The 26286-nt window shown below is 36.5% G+C and overlaps 1 protein-coding gene across 1 annotated transcript in view; it reads left to right on the plus strand.

The window, feature by feature from the left end:
- Nucleotides 1-20883, plus strand: part of LOC124595775 (sushi, von Willebrand factor type A, EGF and pentraxin domain-containing protein 1) — a 152459-nt gene extending 131576 nt beyond the window's left edge. The window contains exons 56-62 of the mRNA XM_047134661.1: nt 2304-2455; nt 4950-5261; nt 5856-6006; nt 6304-6502; nt 6898-7100; nt 9181-9297; nt 20344-20883. Coding sequence (XP_046990617.1) covers nt 2304-2455; nt 4950-5261; nt 5856-6006; nt 6304-6502; nt 6898-7100; nt 9181-9297; nt 20344-20375 — 1166 coding nt within the window. The 3' untranslated portion in view covers nt 20376-20883. The remainder of the gene's footprint in view (nt 1-2303; nt 2456-4949; nt 5262-5855; nt 6007-6303; nt 6503-6897; nt 7101-9180; nt 9298-20343) is intronic.
- Nucleotides 20884-26286: the final 5403 nt, after the last annotated feature.

Genomic DNA, 26286 nt, shown 5'->3' on the forward strand with positions numbered 1-26286 from the left:
TTCTAATGCCAAAAATTCTCAGGTGCCATTGCTGATGATTTTTTACAAAATTTAATCAGTGGCTAGGTTCAAATCCAGGACTCAGAATGTTTTTATTACTAGTCAAAGACCCTAGACCACCATACATACACAGAAACAGTATGTTATCTTTGTTGTTCCTGACTGGCTTAGGATTACTTATAATACCGTAAGTTCCTATTCCAATGTTTTGTATTCTGATTCCTGTGTAAGCTCCTTCGATTTGTGTACAACCTTCTCAGTAATCCTGTATACTTGTCTAGCAGATTTACCAAAGTCTTTACTAGCAATATCAAACATATGATAAGCACGATAAGCAATTACATCTTTATCATTAAAACCTTCTAGTCCAGGAACACTCGAAACACTGCTACTGCCTCTTACTATGGCAACAGTGAACCATTCATTTCCATGTTAGAAAGTGTCATCTATGTCCAAACTAAAATTAAGATTACATCCAAGAAATACACAAGGTCCATCGACGAGGGCGTGGGCTGCAACACTCTTCACTGGAATGCGATTTTTCTTGTCTCCTGATGTTGTTGTTAGTTCGACGTTTTCTATATTTTTGTAAACTGTTGCGCGACGATGAAGTTGATATCTCCTGTGGGGAGATATCTCCTGTAAGGCATGTTGGTGGCGTTCAATGCAGTTGCCTGTGCAGCAGCAAAACACAGACTGAGCGTAGCGCGAGAGCGCGCTCGCTTATATAGCATGCGAAAACTTTGACCTTAGATAACGGACTTAGAGTTTTCGCAGTGGCCAGCGGAATGCAATCCCGGACGCGCACACTGGGTGTTCTAGAGTGTGCGCGTCTCCGCTGGCGCGCTGCCAAGACCATGCATCAGAGTGATTACATAATCAAACTGTTGCATCCTTGAGCCTCGGGTTCTAGATGTACCCTTGTCCGGTTAGCGTTGTCGCACAACAGTTTACAAAAATATAGAAAACGTCAAACTAACAACAACATCAGGAGACAAGAAGAATCGCATTCCAGTGAAGAGTGTTGCAGCCCACGCACTCATCGATGGACCTTGTGTATTTCTTGGATGTAATCTTAATTCTCACATGGAAATGGATGGTTCACCGTTGCCATAGTAAGAGGCGGTAGCGTTGTTTCGAGTATTCCTGGACTTGAAAGTTTTAATGATAGAGATGTAATTGCTTATCATACTTAATATGTTTGAAATTGCTAATAAAGACTTTGGTAAATCTGCTTATGACTCTATGTCTGCGAAAACTCTAAGTCCGTTATCTAAGGTCAACGTTTTCACACGCTATATAACCGAGCGAACTCTCGCGCTACGCTCAGTCTGTGTCTTGCTGCTGCACAGGCAACTGCACTGAACGCCGCCAACATGCCTTACAGGACATCGCTTTGAAATCCTAGTGTTGGATAGATGCTTTCAAAGGAAAAAGTTCTTAGAAGAGTGGGAGAGTCATTGTGCGTACTCAAAGCAGTCACAGATAGGACAAACAACATGGCTAGCCACCCTTATGTTGATTCATGCCAGTTCACTAATATGACTGAAGTAATGATAGAGGGAACAAGGCGAGACAGAGAGGATAGCTATGAAGGAATTCATGGCCAAGTTAAAGCTAGTAGAAAATACAAGAATATCAGGAGACATAACAACAAAAAGGGACCAAATAGAATTGAGCCCATGCACATTGAGGTTGATGAGAGGATGTGTTGAAACAGCCAACATAATCATTGATTATTTCACACTGTCTGAAAACTACAAGAATAAAACCAGAGATGAATAGATTTCCAGCAGTAACCATAATTAAATGGCACCATATGTGAAATCCAAATGTTGAAATGATGTCCAGTCACACGCCTATATCTGTTTAGTAGGGAGCAAATTATTACACATACGTAAGCCATTATTGTTACTTAATAAGAAATGTTAGATCAGAACTGCGACCAGCACAGAACCTTGTCTGTAAATTGTGTGAGTAAGGATGTTCTTAAATTTAAAGGCAATCAATTTACAATTTAATTTTAATGGTGGTACAGGATATCATTACTATTGGGGGATCCCTGATCAACTGAAGCTGAAAATGTGCAAACTAAACACTGAGTTATGATTTTTTCCCTTCTCAGTAGTGTTATAAAACAGTAGCTAATCAAGAAAAAATATTAGAAAATTGTAACAAAGAATTTACCAAAATGAGCAACAATTATGTATTTGTTTCAGGCAAAAATTATTACACTCAGAATTTCTGGACATAGAGTGAGATTTTTATGGTGTGGAATTTAAAATGTTTGTTGTCCTTTGCAGAGCGATGTCCTGCAGGAAAGTACTTTGATGATGAAGCAGGACTATGTCGCAGCTGTGGCCATGGTTTCTACCAACCGAATGAAGGAAGCTTCAGTTGTCTCCTCTGTGGCTTAGGAAAAACTACTCGTACTGCTGAAGCTGTTTCTCATGAGGTATGAAAATATAACAAAAGGCTATGACTATAAAATGGATACAAAACACTCTTTTGAAATAATTACATTAAAATGTCAAATGACATAACTTTCCTATGGGAGACGAGTACAAAAACAGGTTTTCAGATAATTGTTTGACACATTTCACAACTTAATCAATAAATTACATGCTCCTTCCCTTTATGCACCTAACTAAAACAGCATCAACTTGGAATACTGACAATTACAAAAAAATGTTAACTATCAACAAATAATTCTTGGACTAGAATAATTTAAATAAAATGATGCATTCCTGTTCCTGGCAGCCATGAAAACAACTGTCAGTAAGCTATGTACAAGCACTGAAACTACTGACTTGAAGGGTTAATATTAAAATAAGAGGTTCTTGCATGCTGTTCTTTGTGACCTAAGCAGCCAGAGCCTCCAAAATAGTTAATAGTGAATGATAATACAATGTAAATATTCAGTTGGGGAGCAGGCTGAATAAATTTATGCAAAATGCTTGAAAGACATGGTTTTATTGTACAACTGGAGCCTCATATAATGTAATTTGTTACGTTTGCTAGCTCTCTGTCGGGTACATATGTGTCCATTGTTTCAATCTTCAAAGTTGTTGAATATAGAAGCTGCAGAACCAACTGAAAATCAGTACATTCTGTAAATACTCAAATGTTACTGATGAAGCCAGACGGTATTCTCAGCAAGCTTAGTATTTCAAATAGACATGATGTCTTGCAGAAAAAATTGCAGTAATAGTGCTATCTGTGGAATGGTGCAATTTTCTCAGAAATCAGTCTTTTCTGCTTTTGTTTCACTTCTTTAATGCTGTACCATACAATAGAGAGAAATATGACACACAATTAATTGATGAATTATATAAGCATTAGGAACAATCTTCATAATGGAAGCAAAAAATGTTGGCTTCAGTGAACACTGAACATGAATATGAGACAAATTAACTCTGACATTGTCATGAACACAGAATTTGCAGTGCTGATGACATTTTAGTTAGTGCACATATCAGGCAGTGTAGTATCATCATAGAGTCCACTGTAGTGCGAGAGTTAATATGGAGTCACTTGATCTCATTTTGAGCGATTCAGTTGTGGTACATGTGAAGAATGTATGACTGGCTCCACTGCAGTAAACTTGTATTTTGTTGATAGTCTTCAGTAGCATACACCTTTCATTTTAATTAATGATGGAATACATTGCCTGTCTCAGCAAATTGTGTACTGCATGTCTTCATCTGGTTTTGCGCAGAACGTAGTGCTGTTAAATATTGCAAACCAGTTACAAGTGACTTACACTTTCACTTTTCAAAACTGATTATGGACAATGGGCAATCAAACTACTATGAAATATTGAGTATTGGGGAATATGCTGATATCATGGAGAGCACAAAGTCAATAGTCCCAAGTTTATCTCAGAGATGTTGTTCACATGGGTAGAACCCTTGTCATTCTTTGTTTTTTCCTCTTTTTGTAATGAGCAGTTGAGGTGACATGAAAACGTCTATAAATATGAAATTACTGGGGTAATTATGAACTTTGAAGACTTTGGAAAGCTGAAAGTGAGTGTCTTAAATAATTCTGGGTCATGCAGTCCAGAGATCTAGATTCAGGATTATTAACTAAGATATGAAGTGTGAATATAAAACTCATCAGATATACTGTCTGCAGCACAGGATCTAGTGGTTAGCACTGCTGTATCTAGATCATGGTTCAGTCGGAGATTTTCTTTACTCAGGGACTGGATGTTCGTGTTGTCCAAATCACTTCATCTCATCTTCATCAATGTGGAAGCTGCTTAAGTGACATCAAATAGAAAGGATTGTACCAGGCAGCCAATCAACATTGTATCTCATGGCCAGTAATGGCATATGATCATTTCATTTCATTTTCCATCAGATATACTTTACATAAAATGCGGGTATTCTTATGTATAGCTGGGTACTACAAAACATAAATGGAACAAATAATAAAATTATGGAAGATGATAATCTATATTCTCTAATTACCACAGTTATATAAAGAGGTTAGGCAAATCTGTAATGCCATTGCATGAAACTAGTATTCTGTGAAAATCAAAAACTATACATCCTGTTACTTTTTCCACACATGAAATCACTGGAAAGTGATCCACATAATAATTATAGTTTTTAGTCAGTAAAACAGTACACTCCTACAAAAACTGAGTCTTAAAGTTTTGTACAACTATATTTGTTGCATATCCTAAAATGTTGATTTATGAGAGGTCCAAATCTTCCACTTCATGAAATCATGCACTATGGTACCTTAATTGTATATGTACTGTTGCTTCACTTTCACTTATAATGAATTATGTCAATTTCAGAAATCAAAATTTTGCTTCTTTCAACATGTTTGTTTAAATTACTGGATAAAGATGCTCAATGTAATTCTTACACTTTTAATTAGATTGATTAAACGTGAAAATCTTCATGAAATGTTATAAACAATTCTAATTTTTGCAGGAATGTCGAGATGAATGTGGCTCTGGCATGCAGCTAGGTGTCGAGGGCAAATGCGAGGCTTGCCCAAGAGGCACGTACCGCACGCAAGGTGTGCAGGCAGCGTGTGCAGCATGTCCACTAGGGCGCACCACTCCACAACCAGGAGCAGCAACAGTAGAAGAATGCTCACTGCCTGTGTGTCCACCTGGAACTCACCTTAACACCACTCTCAACAGTTGCGTGCCTTGCAGTAAGGGCACATATCAGCCAGAAGCACAGAAGACTTTCTGCATACAGTGCCCTCCAGATACGAGTACCAAAGGAACAGCTGCAGTAAGTTGTTAGCGCACTTCACATTTCAACTGAAAGTAATGCTACTATTACTTTCAGAAATGGTGTTCGATAAGGAATAAGGACATGCTACTGAATCTGATAGTTCATATGATAGACAGTGCAGCATGTGACAGTAATTTGTTTCATTCACAGCAAGGCTTCATGTAGGAAATATTTCCAGTCATCAGTTCTGTCAGTCAACTATGGAACCATACAAAAACAGACTGCATTCCAAAAAACTTGACAGTATTTGAAGTATAGTAATTCACATTTTCTAATTTTGAAGACTGGCAATTCAATTACGTATTTGGTTTGCATTTTTCAATAGTATATAATTTCTTTTTTTAAAAAAAACTTGAGGTTTCATACCACATAACTGTTTTGCAGAAAAAATTTTGATTTTATATTTGAAATTATTTTTAGCCAGAGAATTAAAACATCTTGTACGTAGCAGTTGTATCACTCTGACATGTATATGTTTGCTTCTTATTTAAATTTATATCTATTTAGAGTAAATTTTTCTTTCAAGAAATGTCTGTACACATTATTGTTACAAGTTATACTAAAATGATTTTCAATTTCTTTTCAAAACAGACAAGCAAAGCTGAATGTACCAACCCATGTGACATGGGAGCACCAGAAATGCACTGTGATCCAAATGCCAGATGCATGCTGGACTCTGAAACGGGAAATTTTGAATGTGAATGTAAACAGGGTTACAATGGCACTGGAAAAATTTGCACAGGTAATGAAGGTTGTTTTTCCTCTTCATGAATGGTGCATATTACTGGTATACATCATTTGCCTTCCAATTTTGCCTGCAAGGTGGGGGTTTTATTATCTAGCAGTCTAAATTTGTGACCTAGGTGGGATTAAATGGCAGATCATTATGTGTCTGTCACACAAAAATTTAAGCATTTTTCTTCATTCTCAACAAAACAACAGTAAAATGACAACATCTGACTTTGTTATTTGTTTCTCAAATTATAGTGAATCATTTATTGTAAGCAAATTCTGTTTACAACTTCTCTTCTATCCACAGATGTTTGTGTGGGGTACTGTGACAATGATGGTGTCTGTGTGAAGGATAATAGAGGCCAACCTTCATGCCATTGTAGTGGAAGTTTTACTGGTAAACACTGCAGAGAAAAATCAGAATTTGCCTACATAGCTGGAGGCATTGCTGGTGCTGTAATATTTGTTATTCTAATTGTGCTTCTGGTATGGATGATATGTGTAAGGTAAGTTTACTGTTATATGTCATACTACACCTGATTGGTGATAAAACTAACATCAGTTTTGAGTTGTTCATTATTGGAAAGCTTATGTCATCCACTTCTTGGAATGCAGCATGGTCACTGGTAATTTGTGGGACATTTTGGAGAAAACAACAGAAGTGTTATATTTCTTACTACTCAGGAAGCATGTGTTCTAGTCATTATGAACTAAAAGATTGGTGCATAATGCAGTGTTTTATATTGTATTTATTGGACTGTCACATAAACTGTTGACTGTCAGCAGTTTGTGAACACCAGTTTTGGTTGTCTACATATTATTACAGCACCTTTAATAAATACATCTTTTTGTAGTATATACCATAAAAAGTGACTGCCATAATTTTGTTATGTAATTTCAGGTCAGCACATAAGAAAGAACCAAAGAAAATATTGCCAGCTGCAGCAGACCAAAATGGATCACAGGTCAATTTCTACTATGGTGCACCAACACCATATGCAGAATCCATTGCACCTTCTCATCATTCAACATATGCTCATTATTATGATGATGAAGAAGATGGTTGGGAAATGCCAAATTTTTACAATGAAACATACATGAAAGGTATAGTGTTTTAGAATAACTACTTCTTTAATTGTGTTACTAATTAGAAATATTTAAACAATTTGCAGAAAAGTTAAGCTGCATTTTGCTTTTGTTGAAAACATTAAGTGATTTCAAATGCCAGCAGTGTATGTAGTTAATAAAACACTAATACTGAAAGTATGGTAATGGTGTAAAACTAGTAAATGGTATGTCCATGAGCTCTCATCAGCAACAGGATACATGATTCTAATCACTTATTACTCAGATACCCTTGAGGTTACAATTTTGCATTAATTATTATTCTAATATCAAAATATGAATCTTCATTTAGAGGACTATAGTTACAAATTAGCTGTTCAGTATTGCAGTTCTAAAACAACTGTGTCATGGAAAGCTAAACTGTGTTAATTATGTTTCAGCAGTGTGGTAATGATGTTGAAAAGTCCACAGTGGGTAATAAGCTATTGTTAAGAGAGCAGTCTATCACTCACCATGAATTGATAAATTCTCAAAAGCCAAACAGAAAACAGAGAATTTAGACTGTTAATTTACAGTGTCTTTCTGAGCAATGTAGCAAGGGTCAGCTCATTTTAAAAGAGTACTATGTGAATTCCAGAGCTGCATTGTACCACAGAATTTTCTGTAAATAATAATAATAATAATCAAAATATGAAAAACACTGATTAGGTGACAGGAAACTAGTTTAAAATTTCAGCATTTAATTGAATCTTTCCATTTATGTATCCTCAGATAATCCTGAAAAACAGAATTCAGAATATTTACTTCAATTTTATTACCACGTGTCTGGTCATGAAGCAGTGAAATATATGCTTTTACTGTCTTGATTCACTTTAAAATGTACTAAATGGAATTTGTCCTCGAATGCATCAGAGCCTTCTTGCAAAGTTCTCCTCATTTCATTTCCGATTCTACTTAATATTATTACTTTCAATTTAGATCTTCATGCCACCTCTATAGATTTTTAATATTGGTAGTAAAGCACAATGGAGCAGGAGCATCCTTGATTAATTTTGGCTGCTGCATAGGCAAACAGTCTCACCGCTGTCAGATACTACTTTTGAATATACACAAATGATGTATGTTTTCTTCATCAATACTGACTTTTGATTACTTGTGCTTTTGACAACATTTATGAACAGAAACTGTCTCTGTTACAAACACTTGTATCCACTCCAGTGATGTTGTGTGTGATGACAAAGCTCTTATGGTTACCTCTTTTCAAAAACTCCAATAATTGCACTGTAGTTGTTAGTGCTGTACTTTTCAGGATGTGTAAGATATTGCCACATTAACTGTATCAAACTAGTGGTTCACAATAATTTCCCAATGTATTTAGTGCAGTTTAATGGACAACTAATGAAGAGTTGCCGAGTTGAGTTGGGGAGAAAAGATCTTTACGGCACAACTAAAAGAAGAGGTGTGTTGATAGGACATATCCTGAGGAATTAAGGAATGGTTAATTTGGTTATGAAAGAAAGCATGGAAGGGTAAAAATTGTAGACAATGACCAAGGCTTGAGTTCTTTAAGCTGGTGAAAGTAAATGTTGGTTCCAGTAACTATGTAGAACTGAAGAGACTTACACAAGGTAAACTGGTGTGGAGAGCTGCAAATGTTCAAATGTGTGTGAAATCTTATGGGACTTAACTGCTAAGGTCATCAGTCCCTAAGCTTACACACTACTTAACCTAAATTATCCTAAGAACAAACACACACACACACATACCCGAGGGAGGACTCAAACCTCCGCCGGGATCAGCCGCACAGTCCATGACTGCAGCACCTTAGACTGCTCGGCTACTCCCACGCGGCATGGAGAGCTGCATCAGATCAGTCTTCAGATAGCAGATCACTACATACTACTGTGTGTCTTTATGCTCCCATTCTCTTTTGATCTGAAACATCATGAGAATATTGTCTTAATTAATTAGAAGAATGAATGAGTTAAAACGTATTAAGTTATTGCATTAGGAAAAATATTATTGTCCTCAATTGTTACTTGTAAGAAATAACAGTAATGTAAATAGATTACTCTAAGGTTTTGACAGATATTTGAAAAATGCCATTTTTTCCCTACAGAAAGTCTTCATAATGGAGGAAAGATGAACAGTCTGGCACGATCAAATGCCAGCATATATGGCAATAAAGATGATCTGTATGATCGATTAAAACGCCATGCTTATCCAGGAAAGAAAGGTAATGTAACCTTAATCATTCATTGCAAGCATGCTTGATATACTTGTCTTAGCTTAGCTTCACCCACATCAGCACCACCCCTCCTTCCCTCTCTCTCACAACACTCACGCCGTGGGTATTTAGTGGTTGTGACATAAGACCACCAACTCAATTCAATTCAATTTATTGCTAGTAAAACGTAATTTTACATGCATGTGTGTTTTCAACTAAGTATAAAGTCTTTACAATTACAGTTTTTTAGTCTACATTGTTTCCTACTGCAGTTTAATTCATGATCAATTCAAGTTAGAAGAGCATTTTTGGATAAGCCACTCCCCTGTCAATATCTTAACTTCATTTGCTAACAAGTTATTAAAAACAGCTCCTTTGACATAGGGGCTTTTCACTGTTAAAGTTAATCTTCTGTTAACCAGATGAAAATATTTTCTATATCTTGTTTCATATTTGTGAATATCCATGTTTCTTTTTGTGATCTTAGTGTCTTCTTTCACTAGCATTATAGTTTCTAGTACATGGCATAAACTGCGAGAAAATTGTGTCTAATGAATAGGGGTTTGCAAGAAGTTCCTGATTTTACTTTTGCTATGATCCTCAAGGCTCACTTCTGCAGTATGAAAACTCTTTTCATATTAGTTTGGCATGTCCCACCCCACAGTACTATTCCATAAGACAAAAGAGGATACACTAATCCATAATATACACACCTTAGGGTTTCAGAATTAAGATATGGTGATAATCTTCTTAATATATGGAGACTAGTTACTATTTTTTTACAGACATAATCAGCTTGCTGCTTCCATGAAAGTCAATCATCTATGCATAAACCCAAGAATTTACAATCTGTAAAGGTTTTTGGTAGAATTTCATCAATTACAGTATTTTGTCTTTTTGGATCACTTGATTTAAAATGAATAATATTAGTTTTTTCTATCTTTACTTTTAGGTTCTTTCTTTCAAAATGAGCTCTTGCCTTTTCAATGAAGTTATGTATCTCTTCAACTAGGCTGGGCTCATTGTCTGCATAGCAGACACCAGATGTATCATCTGCTTACATAGTGATCAATTGCTTATTGTCAAGAGAACTTGGGAAATCATTTACATATCATATGAATAGGACTGGGCCTAAAATAGAGCCCTGAGAAACACCAAAATGTATATTTCTTCTCCTCTCCAGTATTTCTCCATTAGAGTACATAAACTCCGTGCACTGTCGTCTGCCCTTTAAATATGTTCCTAGCGATTGCATGAGTATTCCAGTGACACCACTCTTCACTATTTTTGATAAGAGCACGTCATGATGTACTCTATTCAAAGCCCTTGATAGGTCCATGGATACTCCTGCTGCTTGGGATTTTTCATTTATTTTTTCAAATACATTATGGACAAATTGTACTGCTGCTGACGTGATACTTCGACCTCTTCTGAAACCATCTGGAAATCACTTAATATGCCAGCATTGTTGTAATGCTCCAAGATTTTTTTTAAATATGAGGGTTGGCACTTTAATAGTGGCAACTATTTATTTACAGCTCGTACAAAATAGATAAGTGTTTCAAAGTTTTACTAACCTTCAGAGTAGTCACCAGCATTGTGTGTAATCCATTGCTAGTGATATTGAAGTCGTAGGATACTCTTAGCAGTGCCAGTTGTGTTGACAGTTCGAGCGGTGCAGACTATTGCCCGACGAATTTGTAGCAGTTCTGAAGCAAATGCCGTGAACTGTTTCCTTCAGTTTAGAAATCGAATGAACTTACGAGGGCATAAGTCAGGGGAGGGCAGTAGGTGGTATAGCACTCAGCTGCCCCATCACTCAAACAAATCAGTAACAGCTTGCACTGTACGTGCTTTAGCATTGTCCTGCGAAATGATGGTCAGGTCCTGCAGAAAGTGTCATCACTTCTGTTTCTAAGCTGGTCATCGGTTGTGTTCCAAAAATGAACAGCATAGAAGTGGTGACACTTTCTGCAGGACCTGACCATCATTTTGCAGGACAACGCTCAAGCATGTACAGTGCAAGTTGTTACTGATCTCGATTTCTAAACTGAAGGAAACACTTCACAGCATTCGCTTCAGAACTGCTACAAATTCGTCGGACAGTAGACCACACTGCTTGAACTGTCAACACAACTGGCACTGCTAAGAGTATCCTACGACTTCCACATCGCTGGCAGCAGGTTATACACAATGCTGGTGACTGCTCTGAAGGTCAGTAAAACTTTCAAACACATATCTATTTTGTACGAGCTGTAAATAAATAGTGGCCACTATTAAAGTTCCAACCCTCGTATTATTATCTCTATCAGTTTGCTGAAAGCTGAGATTAGGGCAACGGGTCTGTAGTTCTGTACATGCTTTGTTTCCCCCTTTTTGTGTATTGGTTTCACTACAGATAGTTTCAACTTGTCAGGGAACACACCTTCTTCAAGAACACAGTTCATTAGACCAAGCACCTAGTGTTGGCAGTAGATGTCACACTCAGTGAGTCAGTCTCAGCTTTGAGCCCACCTTGCTTGGAGGTGGGAAAACTATTCTTTGTATGTTTCGTGTCAATGAATCAGACTTTTGGTTCTCTGTTGCCGTGAATGAGTGTAAGAAGTTCAGTGTGCAGGAAGCAGTATAAATTTGACAAACATCTGAGAGAACATGCTTTGAAGATTCACCATAAAAAATGTATGGTTATCAGTGTAAAACTTGTGATAAAAATTTCAGTTATGAATTCAACTTAAAGCACCACCAGTGGGATTATCATAGTGAGACCTCAAGTAACTCATTGAAATTTCTCATAATTAGACATACAAAGGAGCGATCCATAAAACCTTTGGAGAAAATGTAGTAGCCGAGATCACATTCAGTACTACTTTTTCCGGATTACTAACTTCAACAATTAAGACCATCATCTTTTAATCTTTAGGAACTTGTTATTATAGTCCTGTTCCATGTGAATTTATCACACATACCATGCTGACATTTTAGTGGATATTATGTAGCACATTCTACACAGGTTTTGTTAGAAATAAAAATAAAAATAGACGTGTAACAATAAAAGCAATACAGCTAAAAAACTAACTAGGGATGTCCACACACATAGCATTCCACTGATACTTGTTAGGTGTTGAATTGCGTAACAGTGCACATCTCTGCACTTGTTTATGTTTACATGACTAGTTAAATACATCATTAACCCACATTCTATGAAGTACAAAATTCAAGTCAAGTAACTCAATTTGGAAGAAAAGAATAAAGTACTGTCTGTGTAATTTTGAACCATTGTCAGGAAAGTGCTATTTGGACCATCTGAACATGATGTATGATGTTCAGATTAATATAGAAAATTTGCAGCTCTTGTCCTTTTCTAGTTTTGGACAGTGGAAAGAAAATGCCGGAGTGGCTACTGATTGTACTGTGAGACATTCTTGCAGCATTTGCCATTGCTCAGATCACTTTATTTTAAAATAGTAACAGTATCAGATATTTTATGTTGCAGGGAAGAAAAAAGAAAAGACCGCAGATGGTCCTTATCAGTCAGGTGATATTTGTTTTGGAGGCCAGGTAATATTTGTTTCAGTACATGTTGGTCATGACAAAGACTTACGTTACATTGAATTAACTGATAGAAAAAGACCCACTATAGCTGCAGATATAGCGAACAAAACTCCTTTTGAGGCTATGTTGGACAAAAGCAGAAATTCACTTTCAGATATTGAACTGGAAAGTATTCATCTCCTGATGAGGCAGAATCTTATAAATATTGAATTGATACAACCTATGTTCGTCAGTAAGACATCAGAGCATTGCAGTTAGTGTAGAGGCCTGGTTGCATGAAATCATTGGGTGCTATTTTGTAACTCCCAAGGGATAATTAGCGAAACTCATCCAAGTCTAAAAAGTTCTGATTTTGCGTTAATTATGTTGAATGAAGTACAGAGTGAACTCTTGAAGAAATATGGACATGACTCTGTTTTTATGGATGCAATACATAAACTAAATATCTATGACTTTGAATTAACAACATTGTTAGTGCTAAATTATGTGACACTGTGGTTCCCCTGTGGCTTCCTTATGTGGAACAGAATGCAAAACAGTTTGTCCTAGCACACGAAGCATAAGACACCTATTAGGAAGGGCATAGCATGCTTTAGTAGAGACTATTTTTCCAAATAGTTTCATATCTTCATCCTATTTTACCCCACAGTAAACACTTTGCTTGCATAACATGTCATTAGACATTGCCTACATTTTTAGGATTGTGATAATAACAAAACATAGCAGAAGTGCACAGTGGATGGTGCTGCTTAATGTGACAGAAATTTTGACCTCCTTTTGAATGTAATTTAAAAGTAAATACTGATTACTATCTTAAAAACAACACAATACTTACATCAGGACAAACTTTACAAATTTTCAGTAAAAAGAGCCTGGACATTACAATAATTTTGCTGTGTTGGGCAGTAAGTACACTTTTTATGAAACACATGTTATGTAGAGTTTATAAGATCATAGTACCGAATATTCTGTTTTTGGTGGAAAGCAGATATACCATGACACCAAACAGGTTTTGGATGTTAGACATAAACTGCGCTTATACACATAATTGCTTCGTGACTGGTATCTATAGTTCGTCCTCATTTAAGTTAACATGGACTCAGCACCATGGTGCAACTTGCTGGCAGTTTTTGAACAAAAAAGGTAAGACTGCTTGTAGGTCCAAACACAGAACCTGTATCTCCAGCATAAAAGCATTTAACCAGGCAAGGCACAATGTTATATGCAAACTGGTGTGAATTTACTGCTCAAAAACCATGCTGTTAGGTGATTTTTGTGAAGTTGGCAGTTTCTCACATTCAAAGAAGGGAGAGATTCATTGTTTACACATCATAATGTTGTCACACAAGTTTACTCTGGTGCAAATAATGTCCTATGCCTTGCTGGGATATAACTTTCTCTTTTATGTAAAATTGGCAAATTTAGGAACTCATGTGACTGAAACACTGAGTGTGTCATCTGCTGGCAGCAATAGGAACTTGGTGGCCTGACAGGAAACTTCAGCAGGATTTTCATACTTTTTTCCCATTATGTATTATTAAGACAAGCTACTAGGACTTCTTAAACAAATTAATTTATTTAAAACAATAGATCCTCTAATTTTTAAAAGTACTATTCTTTAGAGGCAGTATGTTTTTGTGTGTCCACCCAAACTGATGATTCCCTTTTACTCACAGTACTTTGACAACTGACCTAGTAGACTACTGACCTAGTAGTCGTCATCAGTTGCCATGGGTGTTTCTGTGTGCCTCACTGCCTGGACACCAATCAGACTGTGAGATATTATTGGTGTACACCCCTGTTTATAATCAGTTTTGGCTTGCATAACCCTTGATCATGCATTTTTGTTTTTGGCTCCTGTTCCATTTCCATGAATATCTATGATAGCACACAGAAAATTGCATCCCACCTGCCTATAAAGACATTGCTGTGGCTGTAATGTTACTTACAGACTGGAACAAGAAGATTCTAATTTTTTAAATTGTGTTACCTACAGAGAGAACCAGATGAAGATTACTGAGTCAGTTATCAAAATGTTATGCACTAAAACAGAATTGTCATCTCAGATGGGCACCTGAAAATATAGGTATCGGTTGTGCTGGGATAATCTCAGAACTCGTGGAATATTTGTGCTTTCTGAAAAGCTAGTCATTCATTGTTTTATTTCATTGATGGCCTTTTGTGACCAGCATTTGCCGATTTCAAACATTTTTCTTACATTTGCTCTCAGAGTCTGAACTTTTCCCTTCATCAAGAACACCATGAAAGACACAGTACAAATAAATAAATACGCAAGATGAGACTGACGGAACCTATTTCAGTCATCTCACTCCTGCACAAAATTGAGAATTGTCTCACTGGAAGTTTGAAGAAATTTGTGTCTCCAAAAGCCTTTTAGCAATAAGCAACTTAATCAGACATAGGGCACTTGATTAGTACTCTTTCTGAATTTTTGTTTAATTGATCTTGTTGCAGGGTCTCTTCTATAAGGAGCCAATTATCTCCCTGCCCTAAAATTCTAGGTGCTATATCAGTGCCCTTGTTATTGTGCACTTTTATTGTGATACATTACTTTTTGTATCTCAGAGTCATGTGTCTGCCATTGAGAAACTTTTGTTCCTCATTTTCCATCATTCTGAAGGTGTTTTTAACAATAATTAACATGTAAAATAACTTATTATCTACTAATTGACATCAGGAGCTAAAGAACAAAACATAGATGTATTTATGCCAGGGAAGGAATCACCTCAATAAATTTGTCAGATCTGAGCCAAACAACAACAGAGATTAGTCAGAGAAGCAGAGAACAGTATGCTGAAATAGTTCTATTTACTACAGTGGAATAAGACAAGCATAACTCCTCTGTAGTTTATTGTTTGATTATTTAGAGACAGGTGGACTGGTCAATATTTACTTTTAGTTGACACGTATCCTGGTACAGACTATATAAAAACATAACAACCACAGCTTCGTTACTCAAGGAGGAGAGAGTAATTGATTGGAAAAGGTGGGATGTCTTTTTATGTATTTATTTATTTATTTGGAAGGGGTCTCTCAAAACCAAAGTTACAGCCATGCATGTTGTATGCTTTCAAGATGCAATTTTCCTGATTGTACAGTTAACCACATTTCACACTCTTTTTCTAGAATTTATTTGTTTCAGACTTAATATGAACAAGACATATTAGAAAGAGAAAGTCAGTATTCAGGTTTTATCTTCAGGAGGTGGAATTCCAAGTACTGCCAATGCAAACACTTTAACTTGAACTTGGCAAAGTGTGACTTGCAGATCATTCCCCTCCAGTGAGTGTTTTCTTCTCCAGTGCTTCTCCCCTCCAACTCTATCCGTGCACTCACTGCAGCCACAGCCACACTGACCAGTTACATCGATGACAGTCACATCATACTGGATTGCAAGCGCTACATACTATCTATAAGCAAACATAGATTCTAATGATGTAAGTGAACTGTAACATTCGTTAGAAATGCTAATTATGATAAAGAAAAATGAACCCTTAAGTCTCTTTTCAAATTTTGAAGTATCCAATTTTACCTTTTTATTCAAAAACTTGAAAACTTCTAGTGAAAAAAGGAACTAAACTGGTTCTTGCACTCACCCAACAATTTTCAGAGTGAAGAGTTATATCACCATATATCATGTCATCTTTTATGAAAAACTGCTTAAGCTGTTATCGAAATAGTGATGGATTTCCTCAATATACTACATTCATAATTTTTGTTAATATTTTTCATCGCAGACAGCATTCTCACACTTCTCTCACGTAGCGTTTGCTGATGAATAATTTAGTGTGAAAAGTTAAATAATTTATTCTGTTTTTCATAATTAACCAACGAAGCTATTTATGCTACTGATCACAGCTGGTACACTGCCAGTACAAACTGCAGAGCATTTTTGGAAATCACCGATTTTGTCAACACACTTTTTAGCTGCATTAAAAATATCCAGACCTGTTGTCACAATCGACAGAATTATAGTGCATTTAAAATAAGTTGTGACTACTGACAGTTCAGTGAGCGGGGGGAAGTGGAGTTGCCAGCTTGTGCTGAATGTGTCAGCAGGTGATGATAATGCCAGGCCTACTCGCCATGGAAGCCATCACGCTCACTTGATTGCATTGAACAGCAAGCTGTGCAAGGTGGCCAGTCTGCAATATTTGACAAATGATTTTAAAGAAACTATTAGGTAATAAACTCTGATTCTCACACATCTATAGCTTCATCCGTCAGCCTCATGACAGCTCCCTATCATTTCGTTAATGGTTATAGTTATTGTGATATTTCATTATTAGGTAAACTACTGCAAGAAATTCTTAAAGTTCACAGTGAAAAATAGGGTTCACTGTGAATCTGCATTTGATGCATGTTAGGTCATATGTTGCTGTGTACAAAATTTAGACAGAATTTTTTTCATTTTTAGAGTGGCGAAGGGCGATCTGTTTTAATTGTGAAAAACCATTCAACAGCCTAGATTGTGAAAAATATTTTTGTATTTAATACAATCGGTCAACAGACTTTGCTGTCATTTCAGGGCTTAAAAAACTTTTTGTTGTAAAACGTGTTCATTTTGCACTGAACCTCACCCACTTGATGCCTTGTGCATGAGGTTGAGCATAAAATAAGCATGTTTTTCAACAAAAAGTATTTTAAGATCTGAAGATGACAGCAGGGTCTGTTGAAAGCTGTTGTCTTAAGTAAAGAAATATTTTATGCAGTCTTAGCTGTTTTTTGCTTTTTTTTTTAAAATACCATACTGAATTATTCTTTAAACTTGGAAAGATATCGCTATCTTCTCCAGTGACGAGAAAATGGAATGTGTGCAAAAGGCTCTGTCACGAATACATGCACTAGTGAAAAAGCCAGAATGAAATATTCATAAATCCCTCTTGTCTCATAAATGGCCTGAGATATCAAAACAAGATTTTGGCAAATTATGGCACACAAAGAGGATAGTATTTTGCCATATGAGGTACACATGAAACTTCCACATCTACCACAGTACTCAAGCAACTATAAACTTTAAGTGAAATAATGTAACTTTTAAGGACCATCAATAACTGATGAAACAAGAATTGCAGTGGGTTTTGCAATGATATAAGTGAAGAATTTGCACAGTTATTTTTATATTGGGAAGGGGCTTTCTCATAACTATTGACCTGTCTCACCTGCTGCTGCTAGTTCAATAATACAGTTTTATGATTCTGTCACAATTTCAACTGCATTAGAATGTTAGCGATATGAGTTTTTGCAAACTCTACTGTGTTTAAAAACTTTTCACAGTCTTTCATGAATCCAAGTCTCTCCAACTACCTTGAGGGTATGGCTGACAACTCAAGACTAGTCCCGTGGTGTAACAGTTGCAATGGCTTCTTCGAGTGTCAATTTCTTGTTGTTTTTTTGCCATATTACTTTTCATCTAGGCCCGTATATTCTCAGCCAGAAATAATGAGCATGATACAGAGGAAGCCTGATCAAACTATGTGCGCTTTACCGTTAGCCAGTTCGTCGACCTGGTAGTGTGGAGTTTTTGGCTTGTACCATTAACTATGCCTTACACAAGCTATGTTCAATTTTAATCAATAGAACATCTTTGAACCCAGAGCAAAATATCTGATTTCCTCCACTGCATTGTTGGAGCTTCATCCAGTCGCAACAGAGTGGTATGGCACATTGTCCATTACAGTTGTTGAAATTGGGGGTATGTTTTGCAGCAGAACATTATCTTGTTCTTGGATGACCACTGTTATTGTGAATCTCGATTCCAATGTGCTGCACTGTAATTATTAATGCAACACCAACACAAAACACTTGTTCACAATAGATGATTATTGCAGAACAGTTCAACACCAGAAAATATCACTTTACAACAGGAGCTACAGAACGTAGGTGCATCAAATGCGTGACTGCATGTTGCTGTTTACCCAAGGCCTGGCAAAAGAGGTGCTTTACCGACCGAACTGCTGGTGGTGTGGTAGAGGAAGCCGGCTTTCATTGGTGTTACCTGGGCAATGGCGTCATGTCCCCTCTGGTGAACCACACATCAAAAATTGCAACTTTTAAATGCATTATAAAGCAACTAATTCTTCATGCACAGAAAAGTATTCGATTGTTATGTAAATGAAAATTAATTGTTGACTGAAATCAAAATGCTTTTGCCATATCTATTGCACGATCTTTCTTGAGTACGCCGTTAACGATGAAGTTTTGATCTTTTCTGAATATTGATCAAATTGCATACGAGCAGGTAAACACTTTTCTATAAGACTTCATGGTTCAGGTAACTTCCAATTTTTATTTTTAACTTACCCACTAAAGTACATTGTTCATCATTAGGGTAAAGGCTGGGTGTTTCTTCATGGAGTAAACAGACATCTTGAATAAGATATTACCTTTGTTTTGACCTAAGCACTTTTTGCATATTAAACATTCAGATTTTTCATCAGACTTGTGTACAAAAGATCTCAGTCTCCCACTCATCATTGACAAATGGTTTTCAGTGTTTTTTCCCCGACATTCTCAAAAGCAGTAACAGCCATCATAATAACCAGAACTGAAACAGGAATAATAGACACATTAGCAACTAAAATGACAGTCTGTGCAGTAGACAAATATTAAGAAGAGTAAATATGAATAAATCGTTGAGAGGATCCAATGCCTGTCAAGGCGCGACAATGTATGCTTTGAGAAAGTAGTCGAAGGAAGATGCTGCCCCTCTTGACCGCAGACAAATAAGTACTTCATGTGCTGTGGTGTGGCCATGACCATGCAGTATGAGTAGACTTGGAGGGGAAATTGCTCTCTGGAGGGGAATGGCCCACTACCCATACTTTGCCAGGCCTGCTTTAACTAGAAAATCGATATTCCTAGCTTTTGGAGGAGGACTTGTTTGGGGAAGGCTGGATGGACAGATAGGCTACTCTGTTGTGAACAAATATTTGTGTCCTCATAACAGCTGAGTCCTCATAACAGCTGAGCCTCTTTTAATCTGGCATCTGAGTGACTTGCTCCTTGTCCTAACCTTCCCAACTAATCCTTCTTTCCTCCATCTTTCCCTTCCTGAGAAGGTACATACAAGTTCCAAAAGCTAGGGATAGTTTCTTCTACTTTTAAATGTGTATTTGGAAGTTTGTCTCCAGAGGATAAGCACTGGACAGCCATTTTGCCTCCTTGTAATTTAAAGTTTAACAACTGAATTTTTCTTATAATACAATTAATACATGTGTCAAAAGAGGAGCATCCACATTAGCCCCCTTTTTATCCTATGTATTTTGCTTCTATGTGTACCTTGTATTTTCTTTTGAGTTTAGCTTTCAGCTCTGACTTTTCTGTTTCTGGAAGATAATTATTTGTATTCTTATGGCACATAATTACTTTAGACCTTTTTCCTACACATGATCTCTCTTTGAATCTTAAAAATATTGCTATAGTGACATGTCTCAGAAGGATAATAAAACAAAATATAATATTCTTTACTTTATCTTTCAGATAAAAGTGACAGTGATAGTGAAGGCCAGTGACAGTGAATGAAAACAAAAACAGAATTGTCTCCCCTCTTCTGGTCACAAAAATGCTCAATGATTGTGAAAGGCAGAGAGACATGCCTTGCTTCAAGTGTCTGTATTTAAACAGATGAAGGCTGATCGCTAACATTGAGTTTACACAAGTGAATTGAACTTCTCTGTTGAAGTCAAGTGGGTAGTGTTTCTGAGTGGTGTGTGTGTGTGTGTGTGTGTGTGTGTGTGTGTGTGTGTTTGCAACTTTGCGTATCCACATAAGTGGGTTATAAGTGTGTTCTTGCCCTAATGAAGGTGTATGTGCTCAAACTATAAATAGCTTTAAACTCTGTCTTTGCGATCAGTCAATGTTTGTATAGACTGGACAATATGTGAGTGAATGAATTGTGCAGTCTATTAAAATCAATGTTCTACAGTACTGACTGTTTACAAGTGAAAAAGTGCAAGTGTGATATGCATGATGACTTAGTATGCATTTATATACATATACATAAATATATATAATATACAATTGTTAATATTTAATAATGAATGAATGTGTAAATTTGTGTGATTTTTGTAAAGTTAATGAGTGTTGTGAATATACCACATTGTTTTTTTTAAAAAAAGGGAGCTGTCTTTAATTTTTACCTCAAAATATGCACAATTGTCATCATGATAAGAATGAAAATATTACTTCAGGGCAGCAGAAATGTCTATCCTGCAAGTGTGTGGTGCAACCTACCTACAACACTGTGCTCTTGACATTTCTCAGCATAGAATGAAGGAATTCAATATTTTGGTTGCAATTAGAATGTTGTGAACTCTCATATGTAATACTTTGAGTACTTTAGAGATTGTGAGACCTTGTTATATGATAATAGGTCACGTAGTGAATAATTTGCACCACAATTGCATAATTTGTACCACAATTGCACATTTATGATGGAGATTATTCTCAAGACAGGACAGTTTTATATTAAAGCTAGACAGAAACTGCAGAATTTGGAATGCTGTTAGCTTTTATTTACATAAAGCTTTGCTTTTATGAACTTATGGTTATGATTAAGCTAATGTATCATACATACGACAATGAAAACACATCTTGAATCAACTTTTATGAAAGTCTGGTTATGAGGAAGCTCAAATGAAAATGGGTGGGCAAATCCTTCCCGCCCTCCTAATGAGGTATACCACAGCTCATCCAACCTGCATCACATGCTGGTCCATCCCTGAGCCACACCTATTTCCAACTCCTTGCTACAGGGTCATATCCACAGAGTCATATCCCTGTGGAAGACCCACATGCAAGACTTGACTGATTCACACATCCATCACATCTTACTTCAGTCCTGATACATGCGTATCCTATACCATCAGAGCAAGGCTACCTGTGGCAGAAACCATGTCATTTATCAGCTCTGCTGCAATTTCTGTGCACCACATTATGTGGATACGACCAACAACCAGCTGTCTACCAGAATAAATGGCCACTACCAAACTGCGGCCACGAGCAGCGTTGATCAAGCAGTGGCAAAAAACACAATATATTGGAGTTCAATGGCTGCTTCACAACCCATGCCATTCGATCTTTCCAGGAGTGTTTTGAACAATCACACCAAAGATCCTGCTAAGTGTGAATGCAGGACAGCAGCAGTTTGAAGAAATTTTGACATATCTCTCCCTCCTCTCCCCTTCCTCAAACATACACTGAAGGTAATAGTTTTAAAAGATAATCTCCATAGAAACTTATTTCCTAGTATGACTTGCCAAATTCAGTTCAATCATTAAATTGTTAAGAGCTTGAAATCAGGAATACTGTGTGGTAGAAATAATCTTTTCTGTGTCAAAGGAATATTCAGTTGACAAAACTAATAAATTATGAGACAGAATTGCTGGCCATTATTTATTTCAGAAGGCTAATGTGTTGTACTGCTGAAGGACACTTATTTCCTATATTAGACATGGCATAATAAGATCCCTGACAGCTCGCAACACTGGTGTCAGCTTTCAACTGCGAAGTACTACCAGCTGCAGGTGAAAACAGTAGCCATTTACAGAGTTGTGACAACATAGAGGCATTGCTTTAGAGACATTTACAAAATCACATTACGTTATAGGTTGAGGTAGACGCATGAAGCTGTGCTATGTAACCCACTGCAGCTGTCATGGATCGAACACCGACTCAACTACAGCTTATGGAACTAATAGTCCCTTCCTCCAGGAGGCGAGAGGGATACAGGGGGGAAGACCAGATCACTCAGATCTGAGGACATAGTGAGGTCTGAATGACGTGCCCTTACTTTTTAACCTTCTATCTCATAGCTTATAAGCAATCTTTCCTGTTTCTTGAAGCTACCAGTTCACCACCAATAAACTGCTGGCTCACATTACATTTGCCCCATTGACATACTTTGTTCGTACTGTAATTATCTAATACATTTTACTCTTGTAAAACTCTGGACACATGCTCTGCATTAAAACTGACGAAACAATTCACAAAGTGGCAATGAAGCACTGACAGTACAATCAAATTTGACAAGATCAAGGAAGCTGTATTCTTCCCTTATACCATCTAGAGTTCAGCTGTCACTTTGGACCAATCACTGATGCATTGGAAGCCAAGACTTTCAAAAAATATGAGTACATTACTGTGAACTTCACCAGTTAATAGCTTTTTTCTAGAGGAATTTTGACAAATGATGAACACAAATGATAGGCAAAAGAGAAAGAAGTTTTGTTACCTTTTAACAGTTGTTTATACTATCAATAAGCAATAACTTTTTAATGAAGATTAAACTATTATACTACCAAGTGGAACTTTGGGCTTGGCTTCTACAGAAATTTGTTTTTCAAGTGAAATATATTTAATGCACAGAGAACCTTGTACTCAGTGTGTTGTCTAAATTACCCCTGGAACTAGGATAGTCAGTATATGTGGACAAGAAAAAAAACTTCCAGTTTCCCAGTTAAATATAGACTTTTCCCCAGGTGAAAACACTTTTTCCCAGGTGAAAATACACTTTTCCCCGGCTGAAAGTATACTATACCCCAGGTTAGATTAGATTAGTTTTTCGTTCCATAGATCCGTGCTGAGGAGATCCTCGTGGATATGGAACATGTCAATTTTTTTTTTATTATTATTTTTTTTTAAAAAAGCTGAAATAACAATACTAATAGTATGAATATATACAATACATTATTTGTTTCTATAAAAAAATTTGTCAATGGAGTAGAAGGAGTTGGCCACTAGTAAGTCTTTCAGGCTCCTTTTAAACTGATCTTTATTTGCAACTAGATTTTTTATGTTTACTGGCAAATTATTGAAGATGTGTGTTCCTGAATAGTGGACCCCTTTTTGAACTAAAGTAAGTGCTTTTAAGTCCTTGTGCAGATCATTTTTGTTCCTTGTATTGTATGTATGAACTGAGCTGTTTGTTGGAAAAAAGAGATATATTATTTAGGACAAATTTCATTAATGAGTAAATATAGTGAGAGGCAGTAGTTAGTATACCCAGTTCTTTGAAGAGGTTTCTACAGGACGTCCGTGAATTTACTCCACAAATAATACGTATTACACGCTTTTGGACTCTGAAAACTTTTGTTTGACTTGAAGAGTTACCCCAAAATATTATACCATATGACATTATGGAATGAAAGTAGGCAAAGTATGCAAGCTTTTTCATTTTTATGTTGCCTATGTCTGCTAACACTCGAATTGCAAATACAGATTTGTTAAGGCGTTTCTGCAGTTCTGTGGTGTGTTCTTCGCAACTGAATTTATTATCAAGTTGTAATCCCAGGAATTTAAGACTGTCAACCTCTTCTAGCTGCTCTTCTTCGTATTTTATGCATATGCTGGGTGGAAACCTCTTACAGGTTCTGAATTGCATATAGTGAGTCTTATCGAAGTTTAATGTCAGTGAGCTGGCTTTAAACCATTTATTAATATCCATGAAAATATCATTAGCAGATCTTTCTAGAACTACACTTGACATACTATTTATTGCAATACTTGTGTCATCTGCAAACAAAACGAACTCTGCTTCTGGCAGTGTAACTGATGAGAGATCGTTAATGTACACAAGAAAAAGCAATGGCCCTGAGATGGACCCTTGTGGGACACCACACGTAATTTCTTCCCATTCTGATGATGACTAATAACTTAATTCACTAGTCCCTTGCACTGACACCCTTTGTTTCCTGTTGGTGAGGTATGACTTGAACCATTTTGCAGCACTGCCCGTGACACCATAGAATTCTAATTTACTTGAAAGGATGTTGTGGTTCACACAATCAAATGCCTTTGACAAATCACAGAAAATACCTGCTGCTTGTAATTTGTTATTTAATAAATTAAGTACATTTTCACTGTAGGTGTAACACAATAGCCTTCTCGATATCAGAACCCTTCAGAAATCCAAACTGTGTTCTTGATAATATGTTATTTGTGGTCAGATGGTTGAACAGCTGCCTGTACATTATTTTTTCTAAAATTTTTGAGAATGCTGGCAAAAGTGAAATCGGTCTGTCTTTATCCCCTTTCTTGAATAGAGGCTTAATATCTGCATATTTTAGCCAGTCGGGAAATGTCCCAGTTATAATTGACTGGGTACACAAGTAAGTACATTGTTTCCGTGTTAAGTACAATATACTTTCGCTTGGAGCTGTAAAACTCATCAATCCTTTGAGTGGTAAAGATGTTATACACTAGCATAAAACGTCCCGGTACTTTATGAAACAAAGGCTGTAAAAAACAACATGTTTTGGGAAGTACTTCGATGCGCAGTAACATGTACACTGCATATTTCTGTATTACCAAACTATAAATACAAATTCCACCACATACAGCATACTAGCTACTGAAGCATTGAAATCGCTTTGTGATGTGGTTTTGTCAGCCGATCGTAGTTCATGTCACATTATATCACCAGCCAATGGCAGCATATATTCAGAGCAGAGGACATGTGATGTAGTCAGCCACTGTTAAGCAGTGCTAATACACAAATAAGAAAAGTTAATAGTTTAAATTAATATACATGCAGTACAGCTACAAGAAAAGCAAGTTAGCATGTAAAATATTGCTCGTCAAAATTTTTTTGCTGTTTCTTCTGAGGGTGTGGTTAGGCAGGATCCTAAGAGCACAGCTTAAATTACAGCTGCTGAATATTTCTGGCAAGCACATTTATGAATTTCACTGCTTTGGAGTTACCTGGCTGTGTAAATGTTCCGTCATGCACTTTGACTTTTCCATAGGCAGCCAATTGTGTGTAAAATTGATCAAGAACTCACCTTGTACTTTTTTCAAAAAAATATTTACATTTTTTGCCATCATTTCAGCATAATTTGTAATCTACAAAACAACTAAAATAAATATGAAATACTAATCTTGAAAGTTTGTCATTTTTAGTGTGTTGCCCTTTAAGACATATCAAGCATAATAATGGCATAAATACCTGGTCTTCTGGTCTCAAAATTTTTCTGGGTGGGTGGTCCTCGTATTGCTATGTTGTGAATGAGAGTCAAACACTCCATGATTTAAGAAATTCATCACACATGCTCACATGTAACTAATTTATATTGCATAAAAGAAAATTTACTTTGAAAATAATGCTTCTCAAACCACTATACACAATATTTTCCTGTGACCTGTTAGAAATGTAAACAGTTGTGATGTCAGGCTCATTGAAAGCAGTTGGTTGTCCCAAAGTGTTGCACAGTCCTTGTCCTACAGCCTCTGACACATTTTGCTGTCTGCAGAAATTTGTGTGTGCACTCTGTTCTATTGTTATAAACAGCGCAACTAAAGTTTTATTTTGGTGCTACTCTGTCATTTATGGCTTATGGCTGTAGTATTATTCTACAATAGCAGGCTAAAGTAAAATTCTTTGTTAGAGTATCAGTTCTTACCAGTCAAAATAACAAAACTTTAACT

The sequence above is a fragment of the Schistocerca americana genome, chromosome 2 (genome assembly GCF_021461395.2).
Source record: "Schistocerca americana isolate TAMUIC-IGC-003095 chromosome 2, iqSchAmer2.1, whole genome shotgun sequence".
Classification (NCBI taxonomy): domain Eukaryota; kingdom Metazoa; phylum Arthropoda; class Insecta; order Orthoptera; family Acrididae; genus Schistocerca; species Schistocerca americana.